This window comes from Nannobrachium achirus, assembly GCF_963921795.1.
Source record: "Nannobrachium achirus genome assembly, chromosome: 23".
NCBI classification, from domain to species: Eukaryota; Metazoa; Chordata; class Actinopteri; order Myctophiformes; family Myctophidae; genus Nannobrachium; species Nannobrachium achirus.
In genome coordinates this window covers 46,744,066-46,761,611 of record NC_137830.1, presented here as the reverse complement: position 1 = coordinate 46,761,611, position 17,546 = coordinate 46,744,066, and the positions used below count along the sequence as shown (strand labels likewise).

Below are 17,546 nucleotides of genomic sequence, written 5' to 3'. Positions count from 1 at the left end.
CTATTTAAGATTGACCGACATAATAAAAATAAGCGAATATAAATATAAATATAAATATAAATATATATATATATATAAATAATTGTTTCATTTTTTCCCCGGACCCGGACCTGTTTCAAAAGAATATTTGTGGACCTTCAAGATTTGTATTTGAGGACCCCTGTTCTAGAGCTATGAAACTGTGTTCTAGATATATACATTCTGTGTTCTAGATCTATACTTTCTATGTGCTTTAGTTCTATATTTTTGCCAGACCCATGAAATGGGTAGGCCTACATAAGCAAATGTCGGTCTGTCTGTCCGGGTTTTCTATATAAAGGGTATATATGATGATGACATGATGATGACATGCCTACAAAAGGCATGATGTCATAAATGATGATGACAGACAGGGGGTCTGGCACAACCAGGTTGACCTGGTCTAGTTATGAATTCTGAATGAATTAATGATTTTGTCTGGAGGGCCAAATTGTCATGTGAAGCTTGACCAATCCTCAATTCCGCATGCGCGGGACATGTACGGGACAGACAAGGCCACTCCTTGGGAATCTATGGGAATCCTCAAAAAAACATGTACGGGACAGACAAAGCCACTCCTTGGAAGCGGCTTTCACCGCTTCAAAAACAGATGTACATTTTCAGATTGTTCACAGCACATCACGATGCAACAAAAGGTGAGCTTGTAGATCTATCTTCGTATTACAACAAAGTATATTATTATACACTATGTGTAAAGAACCCAATTATGTTTTGTGCTAAACTATTTTATATCCTGGGTGAACAGACAGTTATTGTTGCTTTACTGTGAAAGATATGTTTTTGAGTCAAATGCTTTTATTTTGAAGAGTGTTTTGGGCTTTGCTTCCTGTACAACGCAACCAGGAAACATTGCATAACAGAACAACAGTGGGAACGGACATGTTCTTTGATGCAAAAAGACCGCGAATTATTGATTGTCTTTTGAGATGATTAATTACAGTTTTAGCACCCCCTGTCATTATTTCATGTACTTGTATGCACTTAAAAAGGTTAAAAATCGCAATTCATTATTTTGAGTTAAAAGCTTGTGAATTTCACTTTTGGGAGTTAAAAGAATTGTTGCTAATAGGAAGAAAACAAGTTCATGTTGAGGTCAGGTGCTTTATTTCATTGCAAAGTAAAGCAATCACAGTCATATTTTAAATGGTTAAAGTCAAGGTAAAAAGACATACAGTACACTGTATTTATTGTTCTGAAAGTGCTTTGAAGTTTCTGTAAGCCTTTGTTGTTTTACACAGAAAAGATGGGAAACTTTTTCTTTGTGTTTTTTGTATTTTTCTGTCAGCTCTTACGTTGATCCTTGGAGTTTAATAAATTCATGATCATCAGTTCAAGTCTTGACCATATTTCGGTGGGGTCTGCTACAGTAAGAGCTTTACCTTCACCTGCTGCAGCACGCTGCCTACGGAATCCAAGACGGCACGGCACACACAACGCAGTGAGTTGCAACAGCAGTGTTGGTCAAGGAAACAGCCATTATTAAGACTGAATCACTCAAGATGGATGGCATTACGGAACAAATGAAGACTACAAATGGAAATACAGGAGAACAGATGCCTACTAGATGATGAAAGTTATGAAGACACACCAAGGCAAGTATTAAAAGACACAATTGAGGGCAAGGAGAAACAACTTGAGCCTCAACTTCAATTGGAAGGCAATGAGTTGACAAAACAACGGTGTTCAGAACGTCCTAAAGCCCCCACAGAGAAAATGCTCGCCCTTCAAAAGGAGGACCTGAGCAAAAAGGAGAAAAGACTGTTAGGTGCGTATGAACAATTAAAAAATCTACTAAGATCATCCAGAGAAAATCTAAAAGATGACATTTCAGAAGATGATTTGACTGCAATGGCAGAACTGATTGAAAAGAGAAAGAACGATAACCTGAGAGACTATGATGAAGTCAGAGCACGTGGCACTACTTCCACTGAACTGAGGTGCAAAACAGATGGATGTGAGGCTGCAACCAAAGCCATTATGCAAATCATCTATGAACGGATGACAGAGGCACATGGGGATTTTGATGCACAGCGTGAAAAACAAAGTCTCCATCAGCTACTTACCCCCAACTACGCATTAGCTACTTACCCCCACCTACGCTCACTCCATATATGGCACTGCTTCAAGGTCAGGTTCCAACCTGTCCAACCCAGAATCCGTCTTATCAGTCAAAAGAGTTGAAGCAGACACAGAGCTTGCTGCAAGTGAAGCTAAATACAAATTAATGGAGGAAGAAAGGAAACAAAGGGAAAAAATAAGGATGTTGGAAGAACAACACAGTAAGGAATTAGAGATACAGCAGTCTCAACTGGAGCGTCTACAAGTACAAAGAGACATCGAAGTCGCTTGTGCCAAGCTGGAAGTCTATGACAGAGAAATTGAGCAGGACACAGATAGACTGCCTATACAACAGAGCATCAGACAGGAATTGGCTAACCCTCCAGTTCAAAAAAGAAACCCCTCTAGTCCTCCAGTGCAAAACAGAAACCCTTCTAGCCTTCCAGTGCAAAACAGAAACCCCTCTACTGTCACCCCATTGCCTGTCATTAATACCTTAACACCCCCTACTGACATTTACTATTTAGCCCAAGCAGTTCAAGACAGCATCGCTACTAACAGACTACCAACGCCAGAGCCCACAGTGTTTAGTGGAGACCCAATCCTCTTCATTGAATGGAAGGCATCATTCCTGTCACTGATAGACCGAAAAGCTATTTCTGCAGCTGATAAACTTTATTACCTAAAGAGATATGTCACTGGCTCTGCTCACCAATGCCTTGAAGGTACATTTTATCGAAATGATGATGAGGCATAGAGAGATGCATGGAATAAACTCAACAAACGCTACGGTCAACCGTTTGTTGTCCAAAGAGCTTTCAGAGATAAGCTGGCAGGATGGCCAAAAATACAGTCCAAAGATGTTGAAGGGTTGAGGTCATTCGCTGACTTCTTGAATGCCTGCCTGCAAGCCATGCCTCATGTGAGGGGCCTGGAAATATTAAGCGACTGTGAAGAGAACCAAAAGCTGCTACAGAAGGTTCCTGAATGGGTAGCAGAACGTTGGAATCGCCAGGTCTCAAAGGCACTCATGGAAGGTAAAGATTTTCCCACCTTTAAAGAGTTCTCAACATTTATTGCAACAGAGTCAGAAATAGCATGCAACCCTGTAACTTCACAACACGCTCTTCAGTCCTCTGACTCATTCAATGAGAAAAGAATCACAAAGGAAATAAAAGGAAACAAGGCTCATGTTTTCAACACCCAAACTGCAGTGAATATTGATAACGAACAAACAGTAAACATTGGAAACCCATCACCCCCCTCCCCCTGCACCTGGTGCAAAGATAATAATCATCAACTTCACAATTGCTCAGAATTCATGAAAAAGTCCATTGATGATCGACGGATGTACGTGAGGGAAAACGGACTCTGTTATGGATGTGCAAACCCAGGTCACAACGCAAAGGAATGCCGGCAGCGCTCCACATGTGACTTGTGCATGGGGAGACACCCTACTTGTCTCCATGTTGAAAACTACAGAAAGGTTGAGAATCAAGAAAGGCATGTACCCACTCCAACAGCATCTTCGAGCACTTCAAATGAGAACACGGTAGCCATGGCACTCTCCCCAGTGACAGCTATGGATGTGATGAGTACCCGGGAGTCAGACATTAAGGATACCAAAGGAGATGTCAATACACAAGAGAGTGTCATTGCCCTGTGCACAGTCAAAGACGGCATAAGGAAAACGGATCAGGGACGTTATGACTGAGACACCTCCATCATTCAAACAACGGCCACACTCACCTGATAATAAAAGGATCGCTGAAGTCAGTCACATTCAAAGGAAGTTCTACACAGAGTGCACTGTTCCCACTTACCCCTGTCCCTCTAAAAGGGAAATACTTACCTCCAAAAATGCAATTCCAGTTCTGCCCATCGGTGATCCAAAAGTGAAAGGGACTCTGACCAAGGAAACAGAGATCGCAGAACCTGTGAGTAAACGGGAAAACACTGAAAGAGTTATAGTCAAAGATCTGCAAAGCCAAGCGTGTGAGAAAGAAAGTTTACTGAAATTCAATAAAGGAAAGCAGTTACCATGGTGTACCAAACCGCACCACATTGATCTCCATCTAGATACAGGCGGTACCCTCAAGGTGGGAGGAAGACCCCTTCAGGCATCCCTCCACTATTCGTTCAAGCACTCAAAGGTCATCACCATGAACAGTCCTGACAACCTACAACCACTCACCCCCAAGCCCAATCATTTGATTCACAGGACGTTCAGCACAGCCCAACCTTCACCTGGTACTTTCACCAGAAAGGACTTGTACGCAACGAAAGGTTGGCACTGGTTACGGTATCTGACAGAGTTCACTTTCAGGAAATGTGAGTATATGGACATCATTGCCAGACAGCAGTGGCACTCACCAGTGACAATCTCAAGGAAATTGGAGATAGGAGATAAGAGACTGAAGAAAGCGTTTGGATGAACTGAACTATGCTGAAACCTCCAGTGCAGAAGTTAATTCTGCTGTTAAAAGCTTCTTAAGCCCAGTACAGTGAAAAGAGACACTATTGTTATTTGTGTGAAGATTATTCATGGGTTTTCCTTTGAAAACATTCATAATTTTGGTGGGAGTGTAAAGAACCCAATTACATTTTGTGCTAAACTATTTTATATCCTGGGTGAACAGACAGTTATTGTTGCTTTACTGTGAAAGATATCTGTTTTTGAGTCAAATGCTTTTATTTTGAAGAGTGTTTTGGTGGACTTTGCTTCCTGTACAACGCAACCAGGAAACATTGCATAACAGAACAACAGTGGGAACGGACATGTTCTTTGATGCAAAAAGACCGCGAATTATTGATCGTCTTTTGAGATGATTAATTACAGTTTTAGCACCCCCTGAAGAGGCACAAGGTTAGTAGACATGGACTGTGTTTGCTACTTACAATGGAGGACTTCGTTTTTGGTTATAAGAGACTGAGGACTTTTGCTATAAATGTGTTTACATCCTGTTCAGGCACACAGCATATTGAAGGGCATTGAATGAAAGAAATGTATTTCTGCAAGAAAGGCACATAGTATGGTGCTAAGGATAATGAGAACTAACTAATTCAGAGTTTGTTTTGCTACTCTTTCTGTAAGGTGTTGAAATGAAAATCGATGTGTGCATTGCAAAGGAAGGTATTGATATAAATATATCTTACAGTAGTTAAAAACGTCATTATTTCATGTACTTGTATGCACTTAACTCTTTGAGTGCCCCCTTTTTCACCACTAGAGGGCCCCAATGACCAGAGAATTCTACTTAGACAGTGCTGGTATATGCACAAGCCCTGCAGCCATGACATGCCTGAACACTTTCCTTTGTGCATGTACAGGAAGAGGATGAAGTTAGCTTGAAGTTAGCTATTGGCTACCAAGCATTTTAGAAGATCTATTTTCTGCAATTTAGCCACGATTAAACCTTGCACACCTCATGCATGGGAAAAAAACAGAGAAGAATGAGCTCTAAAAAATTCAATGCAATCCTGGATTGCATTGGAGTGGATTTGTGCAGTTTGTTCACAGCTTTCAAACAAAAAAATCCGATTGGAAATCCGTTCAGGCATTCTTGAGATAATAGCCATTATGTTTTACATGTTATGTAAACAAAAATGGCTGCCCTGTATGTTAGATGGGGTTGTATGGGGGTGGAACATGCAAAATCGCGATTGAAATCATGTTCACCAGATTTGATGGGGTCCAAAAAAAAAAAAATCTTTTTTTTTTTAAAAGCCGAACTAGTTCGGGATCGGCACTCTGCGATGCGATAATAAAGCCGAACTAGTTCGGGATTGGCACTCAATGAGTTAAAAAGGTTAAAAATCGATTTGAGTTAAAAGCCTGTGAATTTCACTTTTGGGAGTTAAAAGAATTGTTGCTAATAGGAAGAAAACAAGTTCATGTTGAGGTCAGGTGCTTTATTTCATTGCAAAGTAAAGTAATCACAGTCATATTTTAAATGGTTAAAGTCAGGGTAAAAAGACATACAGTACACTGTATTTATTGTTCTGAAAGTGCTTTGAAGTTTCTGTAAGCCTTTGTTGTTTTACACAGAATAGATGGGAAACTAACAGTTCTTTTTTTTTGTGTTTTTTGTATTTTTCTGTCAGCTCTTACGTTGATCCTTGGAGTTTAATAAATTCATGATCATCAGTTCAAGTCTTGACCATATTTCGGTGGGGTCTGCTACACTAAGAGCTTTACCTTCACCTGCTGCAGCACGCTGCCTACGGAATCCAAGACGGCACGGCACACACAACGCAGTGAGTTGCAACAGCAGTGTTGGTCAAGGAAACAGCCATTATTAAGACTGAATCACTCAAGATGGATGGCATTACGGAACAAATGAAGACTACAAATGGAAATACAGGAGAACAGATGCCTACTAGATGATGAAAGTTATGAAGACACACCAAGGCAAGAATTAAAGGACACAATTGAGGGCAAGGAGAAACAATTTGTTGAGCCTCAACTTCAATTGGAAGGCAATGAGTTGACAAAACAACGGTGTTCAGAACGTCCTAAAGCCCCCACAGAGAAAATGCTCGCCCTTCAAAAGGAGGACCTGAGCAAAAAGGAGAAAAGACTGTTAGGTGCGTATGAACAAATAAAAAATCTACTAAGATCATCCAGAGAAAATCTAAAAGATGAAATTTCAGAAGATGATTTGACTGCAATGGCAGAACTGATTGAAAAGAGAAAGAACAATATCCTGAGAGACTATGATGAAGTCAGAGCACGTGGCACTACTTCCACTGAACTGAGGTGCAAAACAGATGGATGTGAGGCTGCAACCAAAGCCATTATGCAAATCATCTATGAACGGATGACAGAGGCACATGGGGATTTTGATGCACAGCGTGAAAAACAAAGTCTCCATCAGCTACTTACCCCCACCTACGCATTAGCTACTTACCCCCACCTACGCTCACTCCATATATGGCACTGCTTCAAGGTCAGGTTCCAACCTGTCCAACCCAGAATCCGTCTTATCAGTCAAAAGAGTTGAAGCAGACACAGAGCTTGCTGCAAGTGAAGCTAAATACAAATTAATGGAGGAAGAAAGGAAACAAAGGGAAAAAATAAGGATGTTGGAAGAACAACACAGTAAGGAATTAGAGATACAGCAGTCTCAACTGGAGCGTCTACAAGTACAAAGAGACATCGAAGTCGCTTGTGCCAAGCTGGAAGTCTATGACAGAGAAATTGAGCAGGACACAGATAGACTGCCTATACAACAGAGCATCAGACAGGAATTGGCTAACCCTCCAGTTCAAAAAAGAAACCCCTCTAGTCCTCCAGTGCAAAACAGAAACCCTTCTAGCCTTCCAGTGCAAAACAGAAACCCCTCTACTGTCACCCCATTGCCTGTCATTAATACCTTAACACCCCCTACTGACATTTACTATTTAGCCCAAGCAGTTCAAGACAGCATCGCTACTAACAGACTACCAACGCCAGAGCCCACAGTGTTTAGTGGAGACCCAATCCTCTTCATTGAATGGAAGGCATCATTCCTGTCACTGATAGACCGGAAAGCTATTTCTGCAGCTGATAAACTTTATTACCTAAAGAGATATGTCACTGGCTCTGCTCACCAATGCCTTGAAGGTACATTTTATCGAAATGATGATGAGGCATAGAGAGATGCATGGAATAAACTCAACAAACGCTACGGTCAACCGTTTGTTGTCCAAAGAGCTTTCAGAGATAAGCTGGCAGGATGGCCAAAAATACAGTCCAAAGATGTTGAAGGGTTGAGGTCATTCGCTGACTTCTTGAATGCCTGCCTGCAAGCCATGCCTCATGTGAGGGGCCTGGAAATATTAAGCGACTGTGAAGAGAACCAAAAGCTGCTACAGAAGGTTCCTGAATGGGTAGCAGAACGTTGGAATCGCCAGGTCTCAAAGGCACTCATGGAAGGTAAAGATTTTCCCACCTTTAAAGAGTTCTCAACATTTATTGCAAGAGAGTCAGAAATAGCAGGCAACCCTGTAACTTCACTACACGCTCTTCAGTCCTCTGACTCATTCAGTGAGTAAAGAATCACAAAGGAAATAAAAGGAAACAAGGCTCATGTATTCAACACCCAAACTGCAGTGAATATTGATAACAAACAGTAAACATTGGAAACCCATCACCCCCCTCCCCCTGCACCTGGTGCAAAGATAATAATCATCAACTTCACAATTGCTCAGAATTCATGAAAAAGTCCATTGATGATCGACGGATGTACGTGAGGGAAAACGGACTCTGTTATGGATGTGCAAACCCAGGTCAAGACGCAAAGGAATGCCGGCAGCGCTCCACATGTGACTTGTGCATGGGGAGACACCCTACTTGTCTCCATGTTGAAAACTACAGAAAGGTTGAGAATCAAGAAAGGCATGTACCCACTCCAACAGCATCTTCGAGCACTTCAAATGAGAACACGGTAGCCATGGCACTCTCCCCAGTGACAGCTATGGATGTGATGAGTACCCGGGAGTCAGACATTAAGGATACCAAAGGAGATGTCAATACACAAGAGAGTGTCATTGCCCTGTGCACAGTCAAAGACGGCATAAGGAAAACGGATCAGGGACGTTATGAGACACCTCCATCATTCAAACAACGGCCACACTCACCTGATAATAAAAGGATCGCTGAAGTCAGTCACATTCAAAGGAAGTTCTATACAGAGTGCACTGTTCCCACTTACCCCTGTCCCTCTAAAAGGGAAATACTTACCTCCAAAAATGCAATTCCAGTTCTGCCCATCGGTGATCCAAAAGTGAAAGGCACTCTGACCAAGGAAACAGAGATCGCAGAACCTGTGAGTAAACGGGAAAACACTGAAAGAGTTATAGTCAAAGATCTGCAAAGCCAAGCATGTGAGAAAGAAAGTTTACTGAAATTCAATAAAGGAAAGCAGTTACCATGGTGTACCAAACCGCACCACAGTGATCTCCATCTAGATACAGGCGGTACCCTCAAGGTGGGAGGAAGACCCCTTCAGGCATCCCTCCACTATTCGTTCAAGCACCCAAAGGTCATCACCATGAACAGTCCTGACAACCTACAACCACTCACCCCCAAGCCCAATCATTTGATTCACAGGACGTTCAGCACAGCCCAACCTTCACCTGGTACTTTCACCAGAAAGGACTTGTACGTAACGAAAGGTTGGCACTGGTTACGGTATCTGACAGAGCTCACTTTCAGGAAATGTGAGTATATGGACATCATCGCCAGACAGCAGTGGCACTCACCAGTGACAATCTCAAGGAAATTGGAGATAGGAGATAAGAGACTGAAGAAAGCGTTTGGATGAACTGAACTATGCTGAAACCTCCAGTGCAGAAGTTAATTCTGCTGTTAAAAGCTTCTTAAGCCCAGTACAGTGAAAAGAGACACTATTGTTATTTGTGTGAAAATTATTCATGGGTTTTCCTTTGAAAACATTCATAATTTTGGTGGGAGTGTAAAGAACCCAATTACATTTTGTGCTAAACTATTTTATATCCTGGGTGAACAGACAGTTATTGTTGCTTTACTGTGAAAGATATCTGTTTTTGAGTCAAATGCTTTTATTTTGAAGAGTGTTTTGGTGGACTTTGCTTCCTGTACAACGCAACCAGGAAACATTGCATAACAGAACAACAGTGGGAACGGACATGTTCTTTGATGCAAAAAGACTGTGAATTATTGATTGTCTTTTGAGATGATTAATTACAGTTTTAGCACCCCCTGAAGAGGCACAAGGTTAGTAGACATGGACTGTGTTTGCTACTTACAATGGAGGACTTCGTTTTTGGTTATAAGAGACTGAGGACTTTTGCTATAAATGTGTTTACATCCTGTTCAGGCACACAGCATATTGAAGGGCATTGAATGAAAGAAATGTATTTCTGCAAGAAAGGCACATAGTATGGTGCTAAGGATAATGAGAACTAACTAATTCAGAGTTTGTTTTGCTACTCTTTCTGTAAGGTGTTGAAATGAAAATCGATTTGTGCATTGCAAAGGAAGGTATTGATATAAATATATCTTACAGTAGTTAAAAACGTCATTATTTCATGTACTTGTATGCACTTAAAAAGGTTAAAAATCGCAATTCATTATTTTGAGTTAAAAGCCTGTGAATTTCACTTTTGGGAGTTAAAATAATTGTTGCTAATAGGAAGAAAACAAGTTCATGTTGAAGTCAGGTGCTTTATTTCATTGCAAAGTAAAGTAATCACAGTGATATTTTAAATGGTTAAAGTCAGGGTAAAAAGACATACAGTACACTGTATTTATTGTTCTGAAAGTGCTTTGAAGTTTCTGTAAGCCTTTGTTGTTTTACACAGAAAAGATGGGAAACTAACAGTTCTTTTTTTTTGGTGTTTTTTGTATTTTTCTGTCAGCTCTTACGTTGATCCTTGGAGTTTAATAAATTCATGATCATCAGTTCAAGTCTTGACCATATTTCGGTGGGGTCTGCTACAGTATGGCTTAAACCCATTTAGGCCTATTGATTGCTTTAACCAGTGAAAAATAGGAGATATCTCACAGCGGGGCACTCGAGCTTGTAGATCTGCTTTTTTTGAAAAAGTCGTGAAAATGTGTGCAAATCTTTGAATATATGTATTTTCAAAGCGAACGTTTGTAACTCAAATTTTGCTTCTGGGTGGTCCCTGGAACTAAATATTTTGAGAAGGGGGTCCGTGGCCAAATACATATCATTTTGGGGGTCCTTCACTTGAAAAGGTTTGAGAACCACTGACATAGTAGTCTCTCAAGAACAGACTAACTGAGCTCCAGTTGAAGTGAAAAGGACCTTTTCTTTGACGATGGCTGGCCAGATTGCTGACATGGAAACATGGGTTTTTCCAAAAAATCTTAGAAGGATTCAAAAGACACTTCGGGTCAAAACTCAAATTTTCACGATTTTTCAAAAATAGCAGAGCTTGTATATCTGCTATTTTTCAATAGTTAAAGCATAGAATAATGATACCCAATAATGAATTGGTTAAGTGGTTAACGTCTCTCACCAGCTCCACTGTGTTTCTCCTGTTGGTCTCTCTCAGGGTCTCGTCCACGAAGCTCTCCCAGCGACCTCTGCAGTCTTCTGGCAGCTCTGCAAAAGAGGGACATCAAGTTCACGTCCAAGTTCCATCTTTTTGTTTATTGTCAAGTCACAAGAGTGAACTGAAAAAGAAAAAAAAAGAGAAAAATAAAATAAAATAAACAGTTTCCCTGAGGCCACAGTGTGTGACAAATGTTAACCGAGTACACGAACAAAGGTATACGTATTGAGCAAGGTTTCTGATAGACACTAGTGGCGTTTCCATAAAGCCTCTTAATGCGCATTTACGGCTTATTCGCAAAATCTTTTTATGGAAACACTTCAAAATGCGAATAAACTTTCATTATCCGCAAAAACAATTATCCGCTTGGAGGAGGTGGATTTTGAGGCTTTATCGAATAAACTAAATGCGCATTTGTGAATGGAAACGGGTCAGACAATAAATGCGAATAGATTATGACGTTCTGGGTCCATATCGTCCTCCAATTTAACACTTTCCCCTGCCGCTTAACGTCCGTTAGCCCACAAAACAAACCGGTTGTTTGTTACACATGCACGGAGTGACACGGACGGTGTGTAAATTCCTCCCGTTTTCACCTCCCGGAGTCAAGCCATCCGTGGCTAACCCTTCCTCATCACACGGTGTTGCGTGCCAAAAGTGGCTGATCTACAAGCTTGCAGATCAATCACCTTCCAGAGGACGCTGAAACTTGCAGGATGAGCACTGTGCAGCGACGTGACCGCGGTTTTCCCGGTGAACCAGAGCGCAACGGTGGGGGCGCGGGAGTGTGGGGAACACACACCACTGACGCGTTATTGGAAATGACACCGCAGTTCTGGGCGGAGCCGTTTGATTATTGTCCACGACATTGCAAGCTGCGCGAAGGCCAGCGGACCGCGCGGCCGGCGGAGCGCCGCGCGAGTTACGAAGCCGTGGTGAATGCAATCGTTATATTTATGCCCAGGCCGTAAGGCCTGGGCAAGCCCACGATAAACGCATTCTATTCACCACGCACCTCCGTGCGGTCCAAGCGGACAAAAAGGAGCGCTCCCTAGCGCCAGTTCAGCCAATCAAAAGCATCCATGGGCGGGGTTTGCCTGGAGCTCGGGTGTCATTTCCAATAACGCACCACTGACTATTGCTAATGGAGAGGTTATATAGCTTCATGTATTGAGAGGAACTCTTGCCAACTTCGTAAGAGACTCGTCGCCAATTGTAAGATATTTAAAAGTTATTTGGGGCCATGATGATTGATAACCCCTTCTTCCCACTACTAGACAGCGACGAGTCACAGCAGTCAGACGTGCAGTGCTCAGGTTCGGTCTGAAAAAAAATCAGCCCGATCAACGCATGCGACCGTCGCTAATTCGAATGACACCCGCAAATGGAAACATGCTAAATTCGCTTTGTCTTAATGCGTATTTCTGATAATTCGCTTCCCTAATTTGAATAAGTTTATGGAAACATGGCTAATGACATTGGAACAGACATTGAGAGCCTTCTTCAACCTTCAGCCTTCTTGGTCAGAACTAATACCTGTATATATTTCACTACACTGGTATAGAGCAGTGGTTTTCAAACTTCTTTGACTCAGGTCACCCCTGTAAATAACTTTTTCATCCACGGCACCCCTGAATTACACTGTTAATTTTTAGAATCTTACATATTGGAGAAATATCCGTTTCCATCAGAACTGACTGAAAATAACGTTATACTTGACGTTTAACCACTTGAACCCCAGCATGCCTATTCTGGGGGGGGGGTCCACCAAAAATAGACGATCTACAAGCTTACAACGTATCACAACGTGCCACAGAAGGGAGTTGTCGTAGATGGAAAAATAACTCATCAAGTACATTGCAAATCAGGTCTGTTTTAATAAGCATAGTGAAGTGATATTGATGAGGTAGTGATATTGATGAATTCCAAATATCATCAAATTATCTCGCGGCACCCCTGGACTGGCATCACGGCACCTCAGGGTGCCCCGTCACCCACTTTGAAAACCCCTGGTATAGAGGATTTTTCCGATAAATTTTTTCTTTTATTTTTAATAATTAATTTTTGTGTTTTTTTCCCCCCACAGAATTATTAAAAAAATAATGAAAATTATTTAACTCTTATTGTGCCGATCCCGAACTAGTTCGGCTTTATTTGGACCTTATTAACGTTCGGGGTGCCGATCCCTAACTAGTCCGGCTTTTAAAAAAAAAATTTTTTTTCCAGAGGCCTTACCGAAGCACTGGGCTAAATTTTCGAGCCGGGCCGCCGGCCGTCATCTGTTTACACGGCCCGCGAGAGCGTCGCGCCGCCGATATTTCCCATCCACTCCAATGCAATCCAGGATCTTTAGAGCTCATTTTCTCTATTCCAAGCATATCCATGAGGTGTGCAAGGTTTAATCATGGCTAAATCGCCGAAAATAGGGCTTCTAAAATGCTTGGTAGCCAATAGCTAACTTCAAGCTAACTTCATTCTGTTCCAGGTCATCCACAAAGGAAAGTGTTCAGGCGTGTCATGGCTGCGCACGGCTTGTGCATGTACCAGCGTATATCTATGGTGATTTCTGTGGCCATTGGGCGCCCCTAGTGGTGAAAAGCTGGCACAGAATGTGTTAAAAAATAATGAAAAAGGTTATAAAAAAAACACAACCTGCTCACATATTAGGATGGTAGACCCCAAAAAAAAAAGGAAAAGAAGAAAATGTGTTTTTAATAAACCTATCATGGTTAAAATTGAGTTTGAAGTTACAATGGGTGTGTATGGGGAGAAGACCCGGAGGACAGTGTTCCCCTGATTAGATGATAAAAGGGACACAAGTTTTTTTTTTGAAATATCCCTTTAAATATGGCAACACCAGACCACTCCGCAGACCACCCTGCAGCAGCAGCAGATCTTCCCTCCTCGGAGCGACACCACGACATCTGCCAGCCCCCCCCCCCCCCCCCCCCACCCCACACCCACACACACACACACACACATTGATTCATTGGCCGATCAGCCAATGAATCATTGTCAGCCAATGAATAATTGTCATTCAAATAATTGGCGATTGACGATTTAATTGTGTTTTTGTCGTTGATAATTACATTTCTGTTTGGCTTTTAGGCTTTGAAGTACATGGCAGATATGACACATAACCTAAATATACAAAGAAATTATTGACATATTTGACAACTTACTACTTAAAAAATAACTTTGATAGTGGAAATAGCCGATCTACAGCTTGTAGATCTGCTATTTCCACTATTTCGGACGTTTTTCAACATTCGCGATTATGACAAAATAATCATTCTATAACGTCTATGACCCAACAACCCCGGAGGACGAGCACCTCTGGGGGAGCGCCTCTCATCTGTCATGCCCCCCAACAGCCAACCCCCGCGAGGAGGAGACACATGTGGAGGAGGCTGGGAGGGGGGGGCGTTCCTCACAGAGACACGTGTGTGTGTGTGTGTGTGTGTGTGGGGGGGGGGGGGGGGGGGACTTAACACCTTGCAAGCCGCGGCAGAACCCTCTGAACAGAGGTAGCGCCGAAGAAATAAGCCATTTATTTACAAACATATTTTAAAAAAACAAAGCCCACATGATAACAACACGTAATGGAGTGCTCGATACAGCGTACATATTCATCCTGCAGAGGTCGGCGATCTTACTTTGGCGAGGCGGAGGGGAGATCAATTCCATTCGTTTACGTGCGGCGAAGCAGGGAAAGGAGCGATAGAGAAGCGGCGCCCGAACGTGATTGAAACCGCGATCCACGAACAGAGACAAAGAGTAGCCATCTTGTGTGTCCTTCTTGTCGAGTTTCAACACTGGGGAGAGTATGAGGCCACTCCTGGCCAGCCATCCATCCAGAATGTGAGTCAACGGCGTGGCCTGCTGGATATTACGAGTATCACACCCAGCACCAGAAAATGACTGTGAGAGCATATTAACCGTTTCAGATAGCTCCAAAAAGACACAGAGAAGAATGGCCGATGTTTTTTTTTTTTATTATTATCATTTATATCAAAAGTCCGGGAATAGACGTGTGGCTGATGGGACCCAGTAGGAAGTCCGAGGGAGTACGACCAGGCTTAGAAGGTGTTAAGCTGGACTTGATGGATTCCATCGCTCGAGATGGACCCCCATCTCAAAATATTTAGTTCCAGGGACCCCCCAGAAGCATAATATGAGTTACAAACGTTCGCTTTGAAAACACACAATGATTTGCACACATTTTCACGACTTTTTCAAACATAGCAGATCTACAAGCTCGCAGCGCGGCACTCGGTGCCGCACAGTGAGCTTGGCACTCGGTGCCGCGCTGTGAGCTTGTATATCTGCTATTTTTCACTGGTTAAAGCATTCAATAATTCTAGGCCTAAATGGGTTAACACAGAGTGACTTAGTCAATGACATGACAACAAAAAAAGTATTATTATTATGTAGGCTACAACCTAAAGGTTCAATGAGAAACGAAGCCTGAAACATACTCAGCCTAGTTGATTTATACTGACAGTATTGTGTACCAAAAACAGCAGACCTACGAGTCTACACAACACAAGGTGATGTAAGCCTGTAGATCTATTGATGTCCTGACAAGTTTCTGTTCTTTTTGGCAAGCAACATGATCAAGTATATACAGCAGGGTTCCCCAATTAGTTTTCCCCAATTATGTCTAGGGTACCAAGCCGAGGGCCACAACATTGCAGGGGGCGTTGGCGGCGTTCCTGCTACTCCAGCGTCAGTTCAGATATCGTTGAACACAGCCGATCTACAAGCACACAACGCCTCGCGGTGCGAGGCGTTGTGTGCTTGTAGATCTGCTGTTGTCACTACTTTTGTGCGATGGCCTTGTATGATTTGCGAAAGAACGTACAAATTTGGAGATACGAGATTTCCAGCCGACAACGACGATATACTAGTGTTGTTGCTGCTCTTATACCACCATTATTACTGGGGTTGGTGTGGGCCAGACAGTAGCCCCCCGCGGGCCGCAAATGGCCCGCGGGCCGCCTATTGGGGAACCCTGATATACAGTATACTTTAGGTCTAGCAGTCGTGGAAATAAGTGCTGCGCAACAGGTGTGGGTCATGACCGAAAGTATAAGGTCTCGGGTACAAGCAGCCGAAATGAGTTTTCTCAGAAGGGTGGCTGGTATCTCCCTTAGAGATAGGGTGAGAAGTTCAATCACCCGCGAGAGACTTGGAGTAGAACCGCTGCTCCTTAACTTGGAAAGAAGTCAGCTTAGGTGGTTCGGGCATCTAGTACGGATGCCCCCCGAGCGCCTTCCTAGGAAGGTCCTCGATGCACGTCCCACTGGGAGGAGACCCCGTGGCAGACCCAAGACCAGATGGAAGGATTATATCTCCAGACTGGCCTGGGAACGCCTTGGTATACTCCCAGAGGGAGTGGAGGAAGTTGAGCAGGATAAGGAAATCTGGAAGTCTCAGTTGGAGCTGTTACCCCCGCGACCTGATTCCGGATAAGCGGTTGAAGATGGATGGATGGATGGCAACAGTAAGCAATCAGGGCGGTGTACATTGCACATGCACATATTTTTCAAAGACGCACGTTTATTACATTGTGGCTGGAAATGTAACATTTGGCCAGAAAAATAGAATGTTTTCATCCAAGTTGGCCGGCCAAGTCAATGCCTAGTGGAAACCCTGGTGTATGTAGAGGCAACTGGACTTCAGAATACTACATATACGTATACTGTATGTTTACTTTTCATACCATGAAGAGGGCACTCATCAGCATGGTTGTAAATCGTTCCAAGGACAAATGATTAAAAGAAAAACTGTACAGTTTGAAAAGGCCCATGCATTCATTGGTGCAATTTGGTAGTCCCACCAGTAGGTAGCATACGAGTGGATTATAGACCCATAGAAGACAATACAAACAAGACGGCAGTGCAACCATTTCACAGCTGGAGAGGAAAAATCTAAAATGTTGCACTTGCAGCAAACAATAGAATGCAGTGGTGTGACCCCATGGGGAAAGTTATACTTTATTGATCCTCATGGGAAAGTCACCCTCTGCATTTGCCCTATTAGGAGCAATGCCAACGTCTGTCCCTAACAAAAAAAATCGACTCGAAAATCGACTCATGCTCACCGCAACTCAAAAAGTACGAGTCGAAAAATCGTTTTTTTTATTTTAATTTTTCTAAAGTTTTTCCCCCAAAAATGTTTTAATCGCTTGTTCAAAAACGTTATAAGCGTTAATGTTTTCCAAATGTGAGAGGACCGGTGTGTGTGTGTGTGTCTGTGTCGGGGACGAGTGAATGTCTGTGTTGTGCATGCATGCATTGCAGATTCACATGCATACGGCACTAGTCAGGTCCACGGACTACTGGTTGAGAAACACTGCTGGTCTGTTCGTGTGCACGCGTCATAGCAGTGCGCGCTGACTG

At 42.7% G+C, this 17,546-nt stretch overlaps 1 protein-coding gene across 1 annotated transcript in view; it reads right to left on the bottom strand.

Moving 5' to 3' along the window:
* ppp6r2a (protein phosphatase 6, regulatory subunit 2a) overlaps positions 1-17,546 on the bottom strand; it is a 66,736-nt gene that overhangs the window by 22,723 nt on the left and 26,467 nt on the right. Inside the window, exon 14 of the mRNA XM_080754444.1 lies at positions 11,107-11,192. Coding sequence (XP_080610570.1) covers positions 11,107-11,192 — 86 coding nt within the window. The remainder of the gene's footprint in view (positions 1-11,106; positions 11,193-17,546) is intronic.